The sequence below is a fragment of the Artemia sp. Qi Xiang Cuo genome, chromosome 2 (genome assembly GCF_049724085.1).
Source record: "Artemia sp. Qi Xiang Cuo chromosome 2, ASM4972408v1, whole genome shotgun sequence".
In the NCBI taxonomy this organism is placed as follows: Eukaryota; Metazoa; Arthropoda; class Branchiopoda; order Anostraca; family Artemiidae; genus Artemia; species Artemia sp. Qi Xiang Cuo.
The window spans coordinates 87,862,463-87,882,186 of NC_142795.1; the positions used below are offsets into that span (position 1 = coordinate 87,862,463).

The 19,724-nt window shown below is 34.8% G+C and overlaps 1 protein-coding gene across 1 annotated transcript in view; it reads right to left on the minus strand.

The window, feature by feature from the left end:
- The window catches only part of LOC148955752 (protein lethal(3)malignant blood neoplasm 1-like), a 118,851-nt gene that overhangs the window by 26,537 nt on the left and 72,590 nt on the right, over window positions 1–19,724 (minus strand). Inside the window, exon 3 of the mRNA XM_089108330.1 lies at window positions 11,307–11,432. Within this exon, the coding sequence (XP_088964456.1) occupies window positions 11,307–11,432 (126 nt within the window). The remainder of the gene's footprint in view (window positions 1–11,306; window positions 11,433–19,724) is intronic.

Below are 19,724 nucleotides of genomic sequence, written 5' to 3' on the forward strand. Positions count from 1 at the left end.
AGCAGAATTAAGGTACAATTCAATAAAAGACTACGCTATTATTATAGGGTGGCCAAATAATGTGACATAACACGTCTGAAGATAAGAACAGTAGTTTAACAGGGTATAGATTATCCGACCATTAAATTTTTACGATTGACGAAGCTAGTGAGAAAAGCTGAAGAAACAACACAGGCGCTGCGTTCCTTAGGTGGAGAGGGGGGGGGGATTAAAATCAGATCTTCCCTTTAATATTTGAGGATACAGTATGTGAGGATAAGCTATAATTTAGTCACGGTGAAAAATTTCATATCTTTTTTTCACTTGAGCATTTGTTTTAAGGAGGCTTAACCACGTGAATTAGTGCTTTAAAAGTGGCTTTGGCATTACTACGCTGTGAGAAAAAATGACTATGAACTTGGTCTTACGATTGCTGAACTCTGCATTTATCTTGGCTGTTTATTGGTGATGACTTACGTTCGATATCCAAGGCTTTAGAACTATTGTTCCAGGTCTTTGCGACTACCGCTTGTACCCGACTACATATCTGCGTGCCACTGCGTGCAAACAGACTTGGCGACTCTGCGAATAAACTGGTCGGTGAGAGAGAAATATAAAAAAGACCGAGGATCCACCTCATCCGTAGCATCAGCGGAAGGCGTCACTGTGTTGCGGTTGAAAATTTTAGTAAAAGTCAAGCACTACAACTTATATTTATGATTGTTTAATGTATGTTTATTGTTTATAACGTATTGTCTAATGTTTTTAAATTCACTAAGTAGCATGTTTGTCATATAGCTAATTTTCTTTACTACCGCTTGAATAGCACCTACTTTATTAGCACCTCTTGCTAATGAACACCAACCTTGTTCATCTATGCTCCTCGTACGCTGGCTACTATCCAAATGATATTGTAGAGAGATGGAGTAGCTCGGAGAAGAAGAAAGTAGGCGTTGAAAAGCAATTCTCTGTCAAAGAATACAGTAAATGCATGGGAGGTATTGACCTCTTGGGCTCTCTCACATCACATTATAAGAATGATTTTAGGAACAAGAGGTGGTATATACGACAATTTTCTCATTTTATTGACGTTGCTGTTGTCAATTCCCGGATTATTCATCGGAAACTTATGCCTTGAACCAAATCTGACCTTCTGGAATTCAAAGCGTCTGTCGCAGTGTTGCTTCTGAACATGGAATACTTAGGATAAGCACAATACCTGGACGTCCACGTCGTCTGCCTCTTCCAAAGCAGATTGTGACCCAGTCAGTCTCAAAAGAAGTCAGGCTGGATGGAATGTCAGGGCATTGGCTATTTAAATCTGAAAAGAAAAACGCATCGAGGTGCCACGAGCAGACCTGTAAATGTAAAACACGTTTCGAGTGTAAAAAGTGACAAACTCCTTTTTGTCCTGAATGCTTTGAATGTTTTCACGCGCGTCCGTAATGGGGAACGTTCACATAATAGGAAACTTTCAAAATTGACTGTTTTCATTTTTTATTTTTTTCTCAATAAATATCTGAAATCTTCGCTATTTCTTGGTCTGGAAAAAGTGTCATCAAAATGTTATTCCGAAAGATAGAGAAGTTCACCCGCAAGAGGGGTTAAATCTTGAATTTTAATAAACATTCAGGACCTAAAGGGACGTCGAAGACACAAAATAGAAAATCATTCATTTACTCTTTCTCCTCGCCACCTCCGTTACTTTTGACTTTTATTTCTTACCTTTTTCCCCTTTTTATCATTAGTTCAGCTTAATAATTCTCGTCTTATACCGTAAGTTGAATTTTTTCTTTAATCAACTTTTCTGTTTTGCAGAGGACAAAAATTAGGCAAATGTAATTTTCTTCTGCGATTGCTTGTCTTTAAAATGTCCTTATTGAGTCATCCTTTCTATTGTTTGTGTGATGGAAAGGTAGCGTCGATTTCGTCGTTATCCTATTCAGGCAAGTCCACAAAGGGGAGCTCCCAAGACTCCCAAGTAAAGAGGAAGGAGGAAGGAGGGTTCTGACCTGATCCATCAAAATCCTATTATTTTGTCTTAATAATATTTTATAATATAATAATATAATATATAATAAAATATAATAATATTTTATATTTTGCATGCGGTTCACCTTCTTATATAGTTTAGATTATTTTGTCATTACATCAATGACATAACAACTCACGTTGAAATTTCAAAAAATCGGAATCAGAGCAGCATTTGATTTCAGCTTTAGCCTGATAAGTCTGATTAGAGATGAAACAGCTGAGAAAGAAACTGTCCTATTTAATATTTGAAATGAACACATTATCGGGGCTCAGCCTTTATCATGGTGATTGCAGTTGTAGCTGCAATCAAACAGTTCGTGGTAAAGAAATGTAAGTAAGGAGTGACGCGGCTCTATAGTAACCGAAACAATAAAAACTAAATATTGATACCAATAGATATTGAACAGCAGTGGCATATCCAGAGGGAGGGCGATGGGGGCGCCCCCCTAACGTAGTCTAAAGTAGTGTAATTTACTTAATTAAAGCAACTTTGCTTTAAATAAACTTGCTCCTAACGCAAGTTTATCGGATTAACCTATTTTGCGCCCCCTCCCCCCCCCCCAAAAAAAAAAATAATCCTGGATCCACCCCTGGAACAGTTCATGGTAACGAACTATAAACAAGGAGTGACCCGGCTCAACACCAACCGAAACTCTAAAAAACAGATTTTTGATACCAATAGACATATCAAAAGAATTGGCTTATTATGCAGATTTAAAATAGTTGCAATTATGAAAATAAACTCCTATACTGAATCCTGTTTTATTGTATGGGTTTGGGTTTTCAGTAAAGCTACTTTTTCAGAATTTTACAAATGTTGGGAAATATCCTGAGTTAATTTATTTGAATCAATTTTGAAGATATACATCGCATTAACTATAAAGCAACAATTTTTGCTGATTTAAGTTACACTTTTGCTCTTTATTTCCCTCAGACAAACTTTTTTTTCTTATTAAAAATTTATTGTATAAGGTTGTTTGTGTTTTAAGACTTCTTTGCACTGGCAATCAGTGAATCATGGGAAAAGAACTTTCATGTTTGTACACATATAAAGGTTTGATTATGGCCGATAGCCTTTTATCAGTTTTGCATACTTGCAAATTACAAATCAACTTCGCGGAGTGGTTTCTCATGAAATCGGCATGAACTCAAGGTTTTTGCTTCTTCCGGATGTTTTTTTTTTCCAGCCATTTCAATAATCGATACCAATTTTTAGGAGCTAAGGTCTAATACAATCACGTCTATATTTTAATTTTTGAGATACAAGATGTAATTTCTGTCAATTTTGTCCCATACATAATATGTTTTTGTAAATCCATACCGTGAAACTCTCCTCTTCTCAGAAAAAGTAGAATAAAAAGAAACTGTTTTTATTAATTTTCCCCTTGAAAATTTCTTCAATTTGCCTTATGTGTAATAATTAAAATCTGTTTTTATGACCTTAAGATAAAACTATAAATTTTGAATAATTCTTTTGATGCTGAATTTACAAAAGCAACCCAAAGAATTCAATCACAGTTCGCAAATGTGGTGATAGATTTTGCATGATAATATCAAAAATTTTTTGGTAAAGTCGGTATTTCGCCGACAAAATTGATCATTTACAAAGGTTATTTAAGATAAATTATTATGCTACGAGTTTAGTCATATTATTTATTAATCAATTAGCTAAGTTACTATATAGAATTTAGCAACTAATAGGTTAAACTTAGGGATGAAGATGTATTAGGGAAGAAAGCTAGAACTGCAGCTAAGAATATTAGTGAAAAAGCTTTAAGTTTAATAGAAAGGAGAAAGGACTTGTACAAGAATTATCTGAGTGATAGATCACATGAAAACAAAAGAAATGTAAAGAAAGTGGAGAAAGCATTGAAATATGAACTAAGGATGTGTGAAGTGGAGGCCATGGATAAAATTGCCGAGGATTTAGAAGATGCAGCTAGACGGCATAATAGTAAAATATTGTACTGGCACGTTAACAAATTGAGAGGTAGGAGTCAATCCGGACTTGTCCCAGTTAAAGATAGGAATGGGGTGGCAATTAGCGATAAGGAAAAAGCTAAAGCGAGATGGGCCGAACATTTTGAGAACTTGCTTAACCGAGATAGAATTGCAGGAAAAAATATAGAGGAAAATGAAAAAGTTTGTGATACCTTGAATGTGAAGGATTTGTTTTGTGAGGAGGAATTAGCAACAGTACTAAAAGGATTAAAGAATAATAAGGCTCCAGGTGCTGATAGGGTAGTAAATGAGTTTCTTAAATATGGTGGCTCTGAGGTGAGAAATAAGTTGTTGAAGATTATGAATATGATTTTTGAAAAAGGGGAAGTACCTAACGATTTTAGGAAAACCTTAATTAAGCCACTTTATAAGAAAGGTGATAAAAGTGAGTGTGGTAATTATCGAGGCATTAGTCTGGTCTCTGTAGGTAGCAAATTGCTTAGTAATATGATACTTTTTAGACTGAGAGATGCCGTAGACAAAGTTTTAAGAGAAGAGCAGTGTGGTTTTAGAAAAGGTAGAGGATGTGTCGACCAAATTTTCACTCTTATGCTAATAATTGAGAAGTGCCTGAGTTTTCAAACACCTTTGGTCCTAAGTTTTATAGATTATGAGCAAGCGTTCGATTCTGTTAATAGAAGACCTTTAGTAAAGGTTTTATCCTTGTATGGTATACATGACAAATACTTTAAATTTATTAATGATATGTACGAGAATAAAAATTCTGCTGTTAAGGTAGGAAATGAGGTTAGCAGCTGGTTTTGTACTAAATCAGGAGTTCAGCAGGGTTGTATTCTGTACCCCTTTGTATAGTTTATTTTGATGGAGCTTTTTTTAATGAGAAAAGAAAAGGCAATGGGAGCCAACGGAATCCAATGGGGAGGAAAAGTCTGCAGGACTAAGATTATGATGATGATTTAACCATCCTAGATGAAAGTGTGAGCAAAATGAATGCAGTTTTAGATGTTTTGCGAGTTCAGGGAGCTAGTATTGGTTTGAAAATTAATATTAGGAAGACTAAGTCACTAAGGCTAGGAATAAGTGACGATGAAAAGGTGATGTTCGGTAATGAAAAGATTGATCAGGTGTGTAGTTTCACTTATCTTGGTAGTGTTATTAGTAAAGACGGTGGGAGCAGTGAATATGTTAAAAATAGCATATCCAAGGCTCAGGGTGTTTTTTCACAGTTAAAAAAAGTATGGAAGAATAGGAAGATAAGTCTGCAGACAAAGATTAGAATCTTAGAAGCTACAGTGATGACAGTGGTCAAATATGGCTCTGAAGCATGGACGCTCAGAAAAGCGGATGAAGATTTGCTAGATGTTTTCCAGAGAAATTGCTTAAGGATTGTTCTGGGTACCAGGCTGACTGACCGTATTTCAAACAATAGGCTATACGAAAAATGTGGTTCAATACCGCTTTCTAGGTCTATAATGAAAGAAAGGTTGAGGTGGTTGGGGCATGTTGTGCGGATGAAGGGTGACAGATTGCCGAAGAGTTTTCTTTTCGGCCAACCATCTAGGGGTAAACAGAAAACAAGTCTTCCCCGGCTGGGCTGGGAGGACGTTATAAAGAAAGCTTTAAAGGAAATGGGAACTTCATGGGTGGGCGTAAGTAGGGAGGCTTTGAATAGATTGGGGTGGAGGAGGAGCGTGCGTAGCTGTGTTGGCCTCAGGCGGCTTGGTGCTGCAATGAGTTGTTAGTAGTAGTAGTAGTAATATAAGGAGTCTCAAACCGTAATACTTTTTTCTGGTACTTTATATAATAGCCGTCTGATATTTTTCTAAGAATACTTCGTTTTCTAGGTATTTTTCTTTCTAAAATAGTCCATACCCCAATTTTCCTATATATATATATATATATATATATATATATATATATATATATATATATATATATATATATATATATATATATATTTATATATATATATATATATATATATATATATATATATATATATATATATATATATATATATATATATATATATATATATATATATATATATATATATATATATATATATATATATATATATATATATATATATATATATATATATATATATATATATATATATATATATATATATATATATATATATATATATTTATATATATATATATATATATTTTATATATATATATATATATATATATATATATATATATATATATATATATATATATATATATATATATATATATATATATATATATATATATATATATATATATATATATATATATATATATATATATATATATATATATATATATACATAATTTACCTATCGACGCTTTCCAGCGAATAGCTCTAGAAATGCGAAAATATGTATAAATCTTTAGATATTACATTAATTTATATTGAGACCCTGCAACCAGAGATGTCCCGAAGCTCATTTTATTGGGGGGTGATCTTCGCAAATTTTACCAAAACCCTACCTTATTTATGCCGAATTTTCCACAGAAATAAAGAATTTTGCTAAATTTCGGGCGATTTTGCAAAATTTCTGCCGAAATTTTCGCCTTCAGCGAAAATTTTACCGAGTGCAATTTTTTTTTTAGGGGGGGGGGAGCCTCCCCCTCCTTTGTAACACTCCTGCATGTAACCAGGCAGATTGCCAATAGATTGTAGCTGTAATCCTCCCATCTTAAAGTTACCAAGATGCTTACAGCTTTTCCAAGATTTGTCATAATTTGAGTCAACTCCACCATCCCTCGAAATAAATTTTCTGACAAGTTTTGCTGCTTCAGCTGTCTACTATGCATAGGATACCGTGTATTAATCAGCTCAGAACTGTGTCCAAGGGTTCAGATTTCTATGTAGAGTTAATCGAGGTAAGGGGCATTTGTGGCCCAAGTCTCGACTCAGTTCCGTAAATTCCGCCCACAAAAATAGCAATAATGTTGTGTTAAAGGCAAATATTTAAATTAATACAAACCCAAACACAGAAAAAAAAAATTAAATATACTATGGCAGAAGTTGTCAGTGAGGCACTGTCTAATGAGGTTGGTTCTTTGGTTGAGGCCTCTGTTAAAAAACTTGCCTCTAGTCATCTACCTGCTGCTTTTGATGCTAACAACATGGAAATCATTAAACAAGAGGTATATAATAGTCTTAAAATGGATTTTGATGTGCTTGTTGAAAAATCACTAAAACAATATGATTTGAGGATGTCAAAGCTTGAATCATCTCTTCATTTGCTTGACTCAGGTTTGTCAGAGCTGCAAAATCTCTGAAGCCAATTCAACTCAATGTGGATCGTCTGAGCGATCAGTTTGACCAAATGAAAATTTCAAATCAGCTGATCCTATTTGGTTTCAAAGAAGACCCTTATCCAGAAGCTTCTGAAAGCAAATTTCTTGGATTTTGTAGGACTAAGAATGACATAGTTTCTGTTAGAAGGATTGGAAAACAAGGCTCAGGTTTGAAATCTCGCCTACTTGTTTTGGAATTTTGTAGTCCAATAATGCAGTAGCTTATTCTTAGAGAAAAGAAGAGTTTGCAAGGTAGCGGTGTCTTTATTTCTGAGTCACTGACAAAGCCTAGACTTCAGTTACTTAACTATGCTAAATCAAAGCTTGGGAAGAGGTCTACATGGTCCAGTGGAGGAGAAATACTTGCCAAGCTTTCTGATGGTAAAGTGATCACTGTTAAAGAGGCATCTCAAGTTGATGTTCTCCATCAGTCAACTACAGCCCATCCAAGCGCCTCCCAGGACTGAAATAAATCATTTTCCCCCTTTTAGCTCTGTTTTTTTTTTTTTTTTTTTTTTTTGTTTTTTTTTAACCCTTTATGATCTAATTGTTTTACTTATGCTTGCATTTATGTTGTTTTACATTATTCTTTTAAATGATTTACATAAAACATTGATAACTCTTTCCTCTGGTTGCTTCTTTATTGTTTTGCCTTTTTCTTTACTTTGTTTTTTCCTTTATCATTGTAATTTTTTGTTATTTTTTAATATTTTTGAGCTTAGTATCTTGTTATTTTTTTTTGTCTTGCAGGCTTTTTTTTTTCTTATCTTTCTTTTATTTGTTGCCTAAAAGATTCACTTTTTTATTTTAAATTTAAACTCTGCTATTTCAGCCTGTTTGTTTGATATTTTGTTCATTTGTGAAGATATTGTGTGCATTTGTTATGTGTTGTAATTCTGGGTAATTTTTCTTTTCTTTTGAATGCTTATATTCTTGATTGAATTGTAACTGAGCAACAAAGTAGTGCTGGCAAACAAGAAGCACACGGTCATGACCCTCTTCTTTAATATAGGTTTAATTCAAGTTGCAATTATCACATCACTATTTAATTTTGTGATAAAATCATGCCTTCTCTCTCATCAAATAGTTGCTTTAATGTATTTTGTTTGAATGTCCGTGGGATACGAGATAAGTGGGATAGTCTGAAATCATATTTGTGGTCTGATAATTCTTGACCTTTTGATGTAATTGGTTTAACTGAAACATGGTTACATGGTTATAATTTAACAGCTTATGATATGCATGGTTATATTGCTATTCATGTCCCTAGAGTGGTAACAAAGTGCTCAGGGGGCATTTCTTTATTTATAAAATCTGATATTAAATTCAGTAGACGGTATGACCTTGAATCCTTGTTTACTTCAGTAGTGTCCAATAGTAGGACTGTTCATTCTCTTGTCATTGATCTGAAAAGCCAGTTTGCATGTGATACTGTTTGTTTGTTTTATAAGCCCCCTCCTTTTCCAACACATCTGTTCTGTGATTTGCTTGATCAGCTTTCTGGTGCAGGGACTTTCTCTAAAAAACGTAGTTGTGTTTTGGGTGATTTTAATTGTAATATGTTAAATGTTTGATCAAGTGACGAATGTGACCAGCTGTTTGATGTCCTTTGTTCTTTTGGGCTACTTCCCTCAATTTTTTTTCCTTCTCGTGTTGATCCTACAAGAAATTCTGCCACTTTTATAGATAATATTTTAATTTCTCATTCTCCAAAATTGAAGTTTACTTCTGGTCTTGTTTTTACTGATCTGTCTGATCACTTGCGAAAGGTTTGGAATGTAGTTAATGAAGCTATTTCTCGCAAGAAACTCAAACAGTCCCCCCCATGTCATTACAGGAATGCTGATGGATCTATTGTGGATAAAAATTCTTCAGCAAATGCCTTCAATTTGTATTTCACCACTGTTCCTTCAGTTCCCATTCAACCCAAGAATAGAGTAAGTAGTTTTCCCATAGCAGAAAAGTCATTTTTCCTTTCCCCATGCAGTGATATTGAGATTTATAGTATTATTTCCCAGCTTCCAAGTCGCCATTCAGTTGATGATTTTGGTTTGAGCAACAATGTTCTTAAAAAAATTGGTCAGTTTGTTTCCAACCCCATCTCACACATAGCTAACCTCTCTCTTTCTTCTGGTGTTTTTCCTCATTTATTTAAAGTTGCAAATGTTTTACCTTTACATAAAAAAGGTGATTCATCTCTAATTTCAAATTATAGACCCATTTCTCTTCTTCCTGTCATTTCTAAGGTTGTTGAAAGAGTAGTGTATTGTAGACTCTCTTCATTTGTTTTTAGCTCTAACACGACTGCAGGAAATTCTCTCATAACTAACCATCAGTATGGTTTTCGTCCCACTTTCTCTACCTCGTATGCACTCTCAGATGCAACAGAGTTTGTGCGTGTTAATCTGGACAAGGCTTGTGTGTTTTGGGTCTATTTCTTGACTTTTCAAGGGCCTTTGATATGGTTGACCACTCTGTTCTTTTGTCTAAACTATCTTCATTTGGAGTGCATGGAGTCCCACTAGAATGGTTAAGGTCTTATCTGTCGGGAAGATCTCAGTATGTTTCAGTTAATGGTAATTCTTCCACTACTTTGACTATATTGAAGGGTGTCCCAGAGGGCTCTGTGCTTGGACCACTTTTGTTTTTAATTTACATTAATGATCTCGTTGATGGTCTTCATCCCCTTGTGCACCCTATTATTTTTGCTGATGACAGTAACTTTTTCATTGCTGCAGTGGACCTGTCATCTGCCACTTGCCGAGCTCAAGGTCTTCTTGATAAAGTAAAAGATTGGTGCTGGTCAAATGGTATGACTCTCAACAGCCAAAAAACTGCCATTGAACACTTAAGGACCCCTTACCGTATGAGAGACGTAAGGGAGCCAATCATCCTGACTTATGGGAATGATGTTATACTGGAAGCTGCTCTGGTGAAATTTCTTGGTGTGTATCTTGACTGTTTTCTCTCTTTTAAGCCTCAAATAACTCACACCCGTTCCCTCATCTTCCGCCAGTCTTCAATGTTGCACCGGTTTAACTCATTTCTTCCGCCAGATGTTATGCTTTCTCTTTATTATGCTTTTATATTTCCTTACCTTTCTTATTGCTGCTCTGTCTGGGGTAATACTAATAAATCTCTGCTCACTTCAAAGAGCCCAAAATAGGGCAGTGAAGGCTACTTTTCTTCTCCCTCGGCTTTACCCTTCCTCTGATCTTTATAATGATACTGGAATAGCTCCGCTGGATCGCATTGTGAGTAAAAGTAATCTTTATTTAGCGCATTCTGCTTTTCTAGGTACACTTCCACCGCCTCTACAGCAATCTTTTTCACGGACAGGCTCAGGTAGATACTCTACTTTTCTACGTAGTTCTTCTCGTAGATTTATTTTGCCCAAACGTTCATCAACAGCAGCCCAGAGGTCTCCTGTTTATAAATCAATTCAATTGTGGAATTCAATCTCACCGGATGTCCCGTTTTTTCTGTCTGCAAAGGCAGTTATTCGTCGTGTATTTCCAGTTTAGTAATTTATCTCTCCTTCGTTTATTTTCCCTGTTTTCTCTTTTCCTTGTTTTTCTCCTTTTTTATTTTTCCCTTATATATCGTTATTCTTTCTTCTTTTTTTTTCTTTTTTTTTTATTGTTTGGTATTGTTTATTCTCTTTAATATTTATTTAATATATATTGTTTTATTTAGAGTAATATTTATGGTTGTCTTAGTACTTTATTATTGTATTGTAAGGCCCACAACAAGCCAAGCTTCATGGGCTAAATAATTTTTCTTTACGTTTGTAATACAGTGTAGTATTAATAAAATGATTGAGTGATTGATTGATTGATTGGAATTAATTCTAAACAATTCATTAAAATTTAAAGTAAATTTAAACAAATCAAAATCATCAAAATAAATTAAATATAGTAATTAATTCAAATTATTTAAATTATTGCTACGATAAAATTAATTAAATACTAAACTTATTAAAATATTTAAATTACTGCAAACACAAAGAAAGTGGCAAACGTAACTTACATTTTTTGCTTCTTTTTACACTTTTTACTCTGAATCGTCCTTGATCATCAGTTTCATACACAGTAGTAATATAATACCCATCAGCCGTTTGAAATCCATACTCCCCTTTGATTATCCCATCAGGCGCTGCAACATAATAATCTTAATAATATGATGATACAATAATCAACGTAATAAACATAATAATCATGCAAAAATAGTAATTAAATATATGAACTAGAAAATTCTTACTCTTAGAAGTTTATAAACGCAAAATTATAATACCTGATACGGAATGGTGTAGCCTGAGGTGTATGTACTTCATATGAAGGTCACTACTCCAGAAAAGCATGGCTCCGGCCCCGTCAGGATATCCAGCCCCCCCCCACTTACTGTAAAATTTTACCAGGAAAGCGTGTATCCTCCACCTTCTTTGAACTCCTTTGGAATTATTTAAGAATTCTAAACTTGTGCGAAAGGAGGCGTAAAGTGTGCCAGTGGTCCCTCCAACACCACCTCCCTGCCTCCAAACTCTCGTGACAAACTTTGGCAGATTTCATGATGGCTTGAAAATTACGTGCAAGCACATTGGGCTAATAGCGTATGGGATTGATTGTTCACAAAGCATCCTTTATTTAACCTTTGTAAGGCATTGTTCCTGGTCGTTTGGAACTAATGGCACAAGAGCCTTGGAGGCTTTAGTGGTTTTTAAGAACTCTGTTCCTTACCTGCTTTCCTTGTAATAGTGCCCGGATTCACTTGAGGTTTGATAGAGTAAATAGTAAAATCAAGCACAGGAAGAACAGAGGATAGGGAGAGGATGCGTTGACCAAATTTTTACCCTTATATTGATAATTGAAATATATTGATAGTTGACAATTATAATTCATAATTGAAATTGATTATTGAAATGTATTGATAATTGAAATTGATAATTGAAATTGATAATTGAAATTATCAGTTAATTATATTTATATAATTGAAATGGGCCTTAGTAATCAGACCCTTTTAGTCCTTGTTTTATAAATTATGAACAAGTATTTGATTCAGCTGATAGAAGAGTTTAGCAAATGTCTTATTCTTGTATGATATTAATTAAAAAAAGTTTTTCCACAAAACAAGCTTTTCAAAAAAAGTAAAGAACTCTATTAAACCAAAAATGAGCAACAATAGAATCAAATGATTTACCTATCATACAACTAGAGCGAACGATTATCTATAAACATATCAAATCAAAAGCAAACTGAAATGAAAATAAATAACAGAGTCAAATTCTAGAGGAGCAGATATTGTTTTGAGTAGGGTCCTAAACCCCAATATTACTATAGAACAGAATTTGATTTGTACTTTACTGAAAAAATTCAAATGGATTTATTGAAAAAATATGCATTGTCAGTTAAATATACATATGCTGATATTTATTCCTTAAAATCTTAATTAATTTTGATTTCTTAAAGTTATAAAAATAAAAACATTTAAAATAATTTTTTTAAATGTAAAAAGGGCAATATCCCTCTCAATTTCCAATTGAGTGAGCCCTTTTTGAAGTTTTTACGACAACGCTTTCTATAAAAACCTTATATTCCCCCAGGGCATAACTTACAACCTTAGTCCTGAGGACTGTGGGGTTGTCATATACAAAGACACAATTTCCAGACCCTTCAACTACGTTCAACAAAATGGCTATATCAAAATGTTGATCGGAAGTGGTTGGGGAAATGATGAGCGTGGAGGGGCATTCGCCCTCCGATCGCTTTTGACAAAATTTTCAAAATTTTGATTGAATGTGTTTGGGGAAATGGTGGGCATGAGAGGGGGGTTAGTTGCCTTTCAATCACTTTTGAAAAGTAAATAGGGCATTAGCCCTTTCAATTTGCAATCGAATGAGCCCTCTTTGAAGTTTCTACGACAACGCTTTCTATAAAAACCTTATATGCCCCCAGGGCATAACTTACAACCCTAACCCTAAGAGCTCTGGGGGGTTGTCATCCTCAAACACTTAATTTCCAGAACTTTCAACCTCGTTGAAAAAATGGCTATCTCAAAATTTTTGATTGGATGAGTTCGGGGAAATGGTTGGCGTGAGAGGGGGGTTAGTTGCCCCCCTAAGTAAATAGGGCATTAGCCCTTTCAGTTTCCAATCGAATGAGCCCTTTTTGAAGTTTCCACGAACACCCTTTCAATAAAAAAAATTTATATGCCCCAAGGGCATAACTTACAACCCTAGCGCTTAAGGCTTTGGGGGCGGGGGTTGTCATCCTCAAAGATCTCATTTCCAGAACTTTCAACTACGTTGAACGAAATGGATTGGATGTGTTGAAAATTTTGATTGGATGTGTTTGGGGAAATGGTTGGCATGAGAGGGAGTTAGTTGCCCTCCACTCACTTTTGACTTTTACAAAGGATACTAGCCCTTTCAGTTTCCAATCGAATGAGCCCTTTTTTACGTTTCTACGGCAACGCTATCTATAAAAACCTTATATGCCCCCAGGGCATAACTTACAAGCCTTGCCCTGAGAGGTGTTGGGATTTGTCATCCTCAAAGACATAATTTCCAAAAGTTTAAAATATGTTGAACAAAATAGCTATCTCAGAATTTTTATTGGATGTGTTTGGAGAAATGGTGGGCGTGAGAGTGGGGTTAGTGGCCCTCCAACCACTTTTGACTGTTAAATATGGCACTAGCCCTTTGAATTTCTAATCGAATGAGCCCTTTTTGAAGTTTCTACGGCAACACTTTTTATAAAAACCTTATATGCCCCCAGAGCATAACTTACAATCCTTTCCTTGGGGGTTGTGGTGGGTTATCATCCTAAAAGACCTAATTTCATAAGTTTTAAACTACCTTGAACAAGATTCCTGTCTCAAAATTTTGATTGGATGTGCTCGGGAAAATGGTGGGCATGGAAGGAGTGCTAGGTGCCTTCCAATCACTTTTGACTATTGAAAAGGCCATTAGCCCTTTCACTTTCCAATCGAATGAGCCCTTTTTGAAGTTTCTATGACAACCCTTTCTATAAATACCTTATATGCCCCCAGGGAATAATTTACAACCCTTGTCCTGAGGGTGTGGGGGGCTTATCATCCTCGAAGACCTAATTTCCAGAACTTTCAACAGCGTTGAACAAAATCGCTATCTCAAAATTTTGATTGGATGTGTTTGGGGAAATGGTGGGTGTCAGAGGGGGGTTAGTTGTCCTCCATTCACTTTCGATTATTAAAAAGGGCACTAACCCTTTCAATTTCCAATCAAATTAGCCCTTTTTGAAGTTTCTACGACAACGCTTTCTATAAAAACTTTATATACCCCCATGGCATATAACTTACAACCCTTGCCCTGAGGGCTCTGAGGGGGTTATCAGCCTCAAAGACCTAATTTCCAGAACTTTCAACTACGTTAAACAGAATGGCTATTTCAAAATACTGATTGGATGTGTGTGTGGAAATGGTTGGCGTGAAAGGGGAGGGGGGTAGTTGCCCTCCAATCACTTTCAACTATTAAAAAGGGGACTAGTCCTTTCAATTTCCAATCGAATGAGCTCTTTTTGAAGTTTCTACGACAGCACTTTCTATAAAAACCTTATATGCCCCCAGGGCATAACTTACATTCTTGCCCTGAGGGCTGGGGGGGCTGTCATCCTTAAAGACCTAATTTTCAGAACTTTCAACTACGTTGAACAAAATGGCTATCTCAAAATTTTAATTGGATGTGTATGGGGAAATGGTGTGCGTGAGAGGGGGATTAGTTGCCCTCCCGTCACTTTCGAGTATTAAAAAGGGCAGTAGTCCTTTGAATTTCCAATCAAATGAGCCCTTTTTGAAGTTTCTACGGCAATGCTTTCGATAAAAACCGTAAATACCCCCAGGGTATAACTTACAATCCTTGACCTGAGGGCTGTGGGGAAGTGTCCTCCTCAAAGACATATTTTCGAGATCTTTCAACTACGTTGAACAAAATGACCATCTCAAAATTTTGATTGGATTTGTTTGGGGAAATGGTGGGTATAGAAGGGGTATTAGTGGCCATCCAATCACTTCCGGCTATTAAATAGGACACAAGCCCTTCCAATTTCCAATCGAAGGAGCCCTTTTCGAAGTTTCTACGACAAATCCTTCGATACGAAGTGCCCTGGTCTAAAAGACACAAAGAAATAAATAATAGATTGTGCCAACATCGTTCTTTACTTAGGTAGCGCTATTGTGTCGCCTATGATACCAGATAACTAAATTAAAGTAATTAATGCTATGTACGGGAATAACACTGCTGCGGTTAAGCTGGGCAATGAGGCTAGTAGCAGGCTTCGTATTGAATAAACAATTAAACAGAGTTATGCTCTATCATGTTTGAATGGATCATTTTAGTGGACTTTGTCCTAAGGAACACAAAAAAGGACATAGGAGAGCATGGAATCAAATGGAGGAATAAAACTCTTCGACACTTAGATTATGCTGACTCAGATTTTCAGGGGAAATACCAAATAATGTGTTTCTTTTTAATATGGGGGGGGGGTATTGCCCTCCCCTGTTCCCCATTTCAAGTGACATGCCTGACCTCTGAAATTTTTATTTTTCAATGTTAAAATATTTCTAATACTTTTTATTGTTGGTAAAATTTAAATGACGCTATAACCTTTAGCACATCCAGGGGCAGTAGCCCTATTCCCGTTTGTGGTAATCTATGTTTGTGTTAAGTTCGACTTGATTATTTAGTTGAATTATTGTTCATTTTAGGATCTGTTCAGTCAACTGTGGCAGTAACAGTTTTCTTTATGTTTGATATGACCATTTGTTTTCATTTCTCTCCATTTTGAGCTGCATTTTATTAATTGATAGTAATTTCTGCTTGTTATAATGTTTAAATATTCTAGAAGGTTTGTATTAATTTTTAATGTCGTTCTTTACTTTTCTTTTAAAAATTTATTTTTCGGAAACCTTTTGAAAATTTTTTTTTGTTGGTTTTAACTGAAATAATTTTATTGATGGTTAATATTGGAATGAATAATAAGTTTTTACAGTTTTTCTACTTAAGAATAAAAACGTTGGATTGTAATTTACATGTTGCAAAAGATCATAATCATTTTTTTTCAATAAAAATACAAAACAATAGCTAAAATTAATTGTAATCTCTAATTATGGAGGGGGTGGTAATGTATTAAACATTGTTCAAATAACTTAAAATACGACTGACTTTTTAAAAAATTCATTAATTGGTGGGAAGAAACATTCTATTGGAGGGAGTAGGTGCAAAGAGTGGGAACTCAGAGATTTTTTTTTTAACTATCATTATCTATCTTAAGGTATTTTCGTTGGTTAGGAGAAGGTGAGAATAGGGCGGAGTATGTTTGAGGAGAATTGAGTTGGAGCAAATTTCCACTTGAATCAACAATTATGCTGCACTTATATCCCCTAGTTACATGGTTCCGTAGCATAATGATTATCAAGTGTATGTGACAAAACGTCTTCAAATTACTACGGAATTTTGCTGACAAAGATAAAAAAAAGAATCGCTTAGATCCGGATTCACTCAAGAGTCCTTTTGTCTCAATTTGATGTCTAAAACATCAAATGTTTTAGCTGTATATCTAGTTCTATAGGTTTACACTAATATGTTGCTTGTCTGGCTACTTATAGTATATATAATATGTTTATATTAATACGTTGCTTATACTATGTATAGTTTATACTAATATGTTGCTTGTCTGGTTACTTATAGTATATATAATACGTGTATACTAATATGTTGTTTATGTTATGTATAGTTTATACTAATATGTTGCTTGTCTTGCTACTTATAGTATATATAATATATTTATACTAATATGTTGTTTATAGTATGTATAGTTTATACTAATATGTTGCTTGTCTGGCTACTTATAGTATATATAATATGTTTATATAAATACGCAGTTTATAGTATGTATAGTTTATACTAATATGTTGCTTGCCTGGCTACTTGTAGTATATATAATATGTTTATACTAATATGTTGTTTATACTATGTATAGTTTATACTAATATGCTGCTTGTCTGGTTACTTATAGTATATATAATATGTTTATACTAATATGTTGTTTATACTATGTATAGTTTATACTAATATTTTGCTTGTCTGGCTACTTATAGTATATATAATATGTTTATACTAATTTGTTGTTTATACTATGTATAGTTTATACTAATATGTTGCTTGTCTGGCTACTGTCTGGCGATTTTACCCCCCATCCCATTCTTTAAGGATTTATACTTCCTTTGTCCGCCCGCATCTTGGATATGCTTGTCCAGTTTGGCATTGTGGCATCTCTCGTGATGAATCAGATAAAATTGAACCTATTCAAAAAAGAGCCCTAAGAATAATTTTTAAAGAAACTTTGGTACCATATTCACTCCTTCTAAAAAAAGTCCAAGCTGGAAACTCTTGAGCACAGGAGAGGAACGCTGTGCCTCCGTTTTGCAAAAAATGCAATAATAATCCCTCGCACGGAAAACATTTTCCCCAAAAGACACTCCGCATCCAGACACCGCCTGCCACGTACTGTTTCTGAACCCGTCCCTATCTTGTCCCCCATCCATTGTTTAACCTCCAGATATGAAAAAACCTTTGTCCCCTTCATTACTGATCAAATAAACCACTATTTTTTTTTTTTTTTTTTTGTACTGGTGATACCCATGCTTGTGTCTGTTTGGTTCTTCCGTTCCCTCCCCTTTTTATATGCTCTCTTTTAAACCTTTTTAACACTATTTTTATCTCAATTTTTTTTTTTTTGGTTTTGTTTTTGTTTGTGCCTTTATAACTGCCTTATATTTGACACTTTTTGTTTTTTAGACTAATGAATGGCTTTGCCTTTCTGATATTGTTGTTTTTGGCATTTTTTAGCCAGTTTTTTAGTTGTTGTGCTATTTCTATGTTTTTTTTTATTATATGACCACGAAATGCGAATTCGGCCCTTCGGGGCTTGTGATAGTCATTTTTTGGAATAAACATCTTATCTTATCTTACTTATAGTATATATAATACGTTTATACTAATATGTTGTTTATACTATGTATAGTTTATACTAATATTTTGCTTGTCTGGCTACTTATAGTATATATAATATGTTTATACTAATATTTTGTTTATACTATGTATAGTTTATACTAATATGTTGCTTGTCTGGCTACTTATAGTATATATAATATGTCTATACTAATATGTTGTTTATACTATGTATAGTTTATACTGATATGTTGCTTGTCTGGCTACTTATTGTATGTATAATACGTTTATACTAATATGTTGTTTAGAGTATGTATAGTTTATACTAATATGTTGCTTGTCTGGCTACTTATAGTATATATAATATGTTTATATTAATACGTTGTTTATACTATGTATAGTTTATACTAATATGTTGCTTGTCTGGCTACTTATAGTATATATAATATATTTATACTAATATATTGTTTATACTATGTATAGTTTATGCTAATATTTTGCTTGTCTGGCTACTTATAGTATATATAATATGCTTATACTAATATGTTGTTTATACTACGTATAGTTTATACTAAAATGTTGCTTTTCTGCCTACTTATAGCATATATAATACGGTTATACTAATACGTTGCGTGTCTGGCTACTTATAGTATATATAATATGTTTATACTAATATTCGAGCCTTTCAGCCCCTCAGAAATTGGAAATGCAGTAAAAAGGCTCAAGAACAATAAAGCTGTCGGTATTTGTGGCCTGAGTTCGGAGCTGCTAAAATATGCAGGTCCTGTTATGCTCCTGTTTATCCACACCCTGTTCTCTACAATCTGGCAAACCGAGATAATTCCCGAAGATTGGCGGAAGGGTGTCATTATCCCTTTGTGGAAGAGGAAAGGCTCTAGAAGCGACTGCTCGAACTACCGTGGAATAACCCTACTGTCTGTCCCGGGAAAACTTTTCTCAATGGTCCTGCTAGATCGATGTCGAAATATCATTCGTAAAATCCGGCGACCGGAGCAACCTGGTTTCATGTCGGACCGTTCAACCATCGAGCAGATTTTTACGATCCGACAAATCATAGAAAAAGCCATGGAGTTCCGACAAAAAGCTTTTTTTTACCTTCGTCGACTTCCGTGCTGCGTTCGACTTAGTGGACCGAGAAGCTCTTTGGCGGATTCTAGAATCGACAGGCCTCCCTGAGAAATACTGCAGACTATCCAAAGCTCTACACCATGGGACGGAGAGCTGTGTTCAAGTGAACGGCCGCCGCAGCCCGTTCTTCCAAATCCCGACAGGAGTGCGCCAAGGATGGGCAGTGGTCCCAGAGCTCTTCAATGTCATCATAGACTACGTTATGACAAGGACTACTTCACGTCTCAGCTTTGGACTCAAGTTTGGAGATCGTGTCATTACAGATGCTGATTTTGCCGATGACTTGGCCATTCCGGTGTACTCCATGGAGCAGT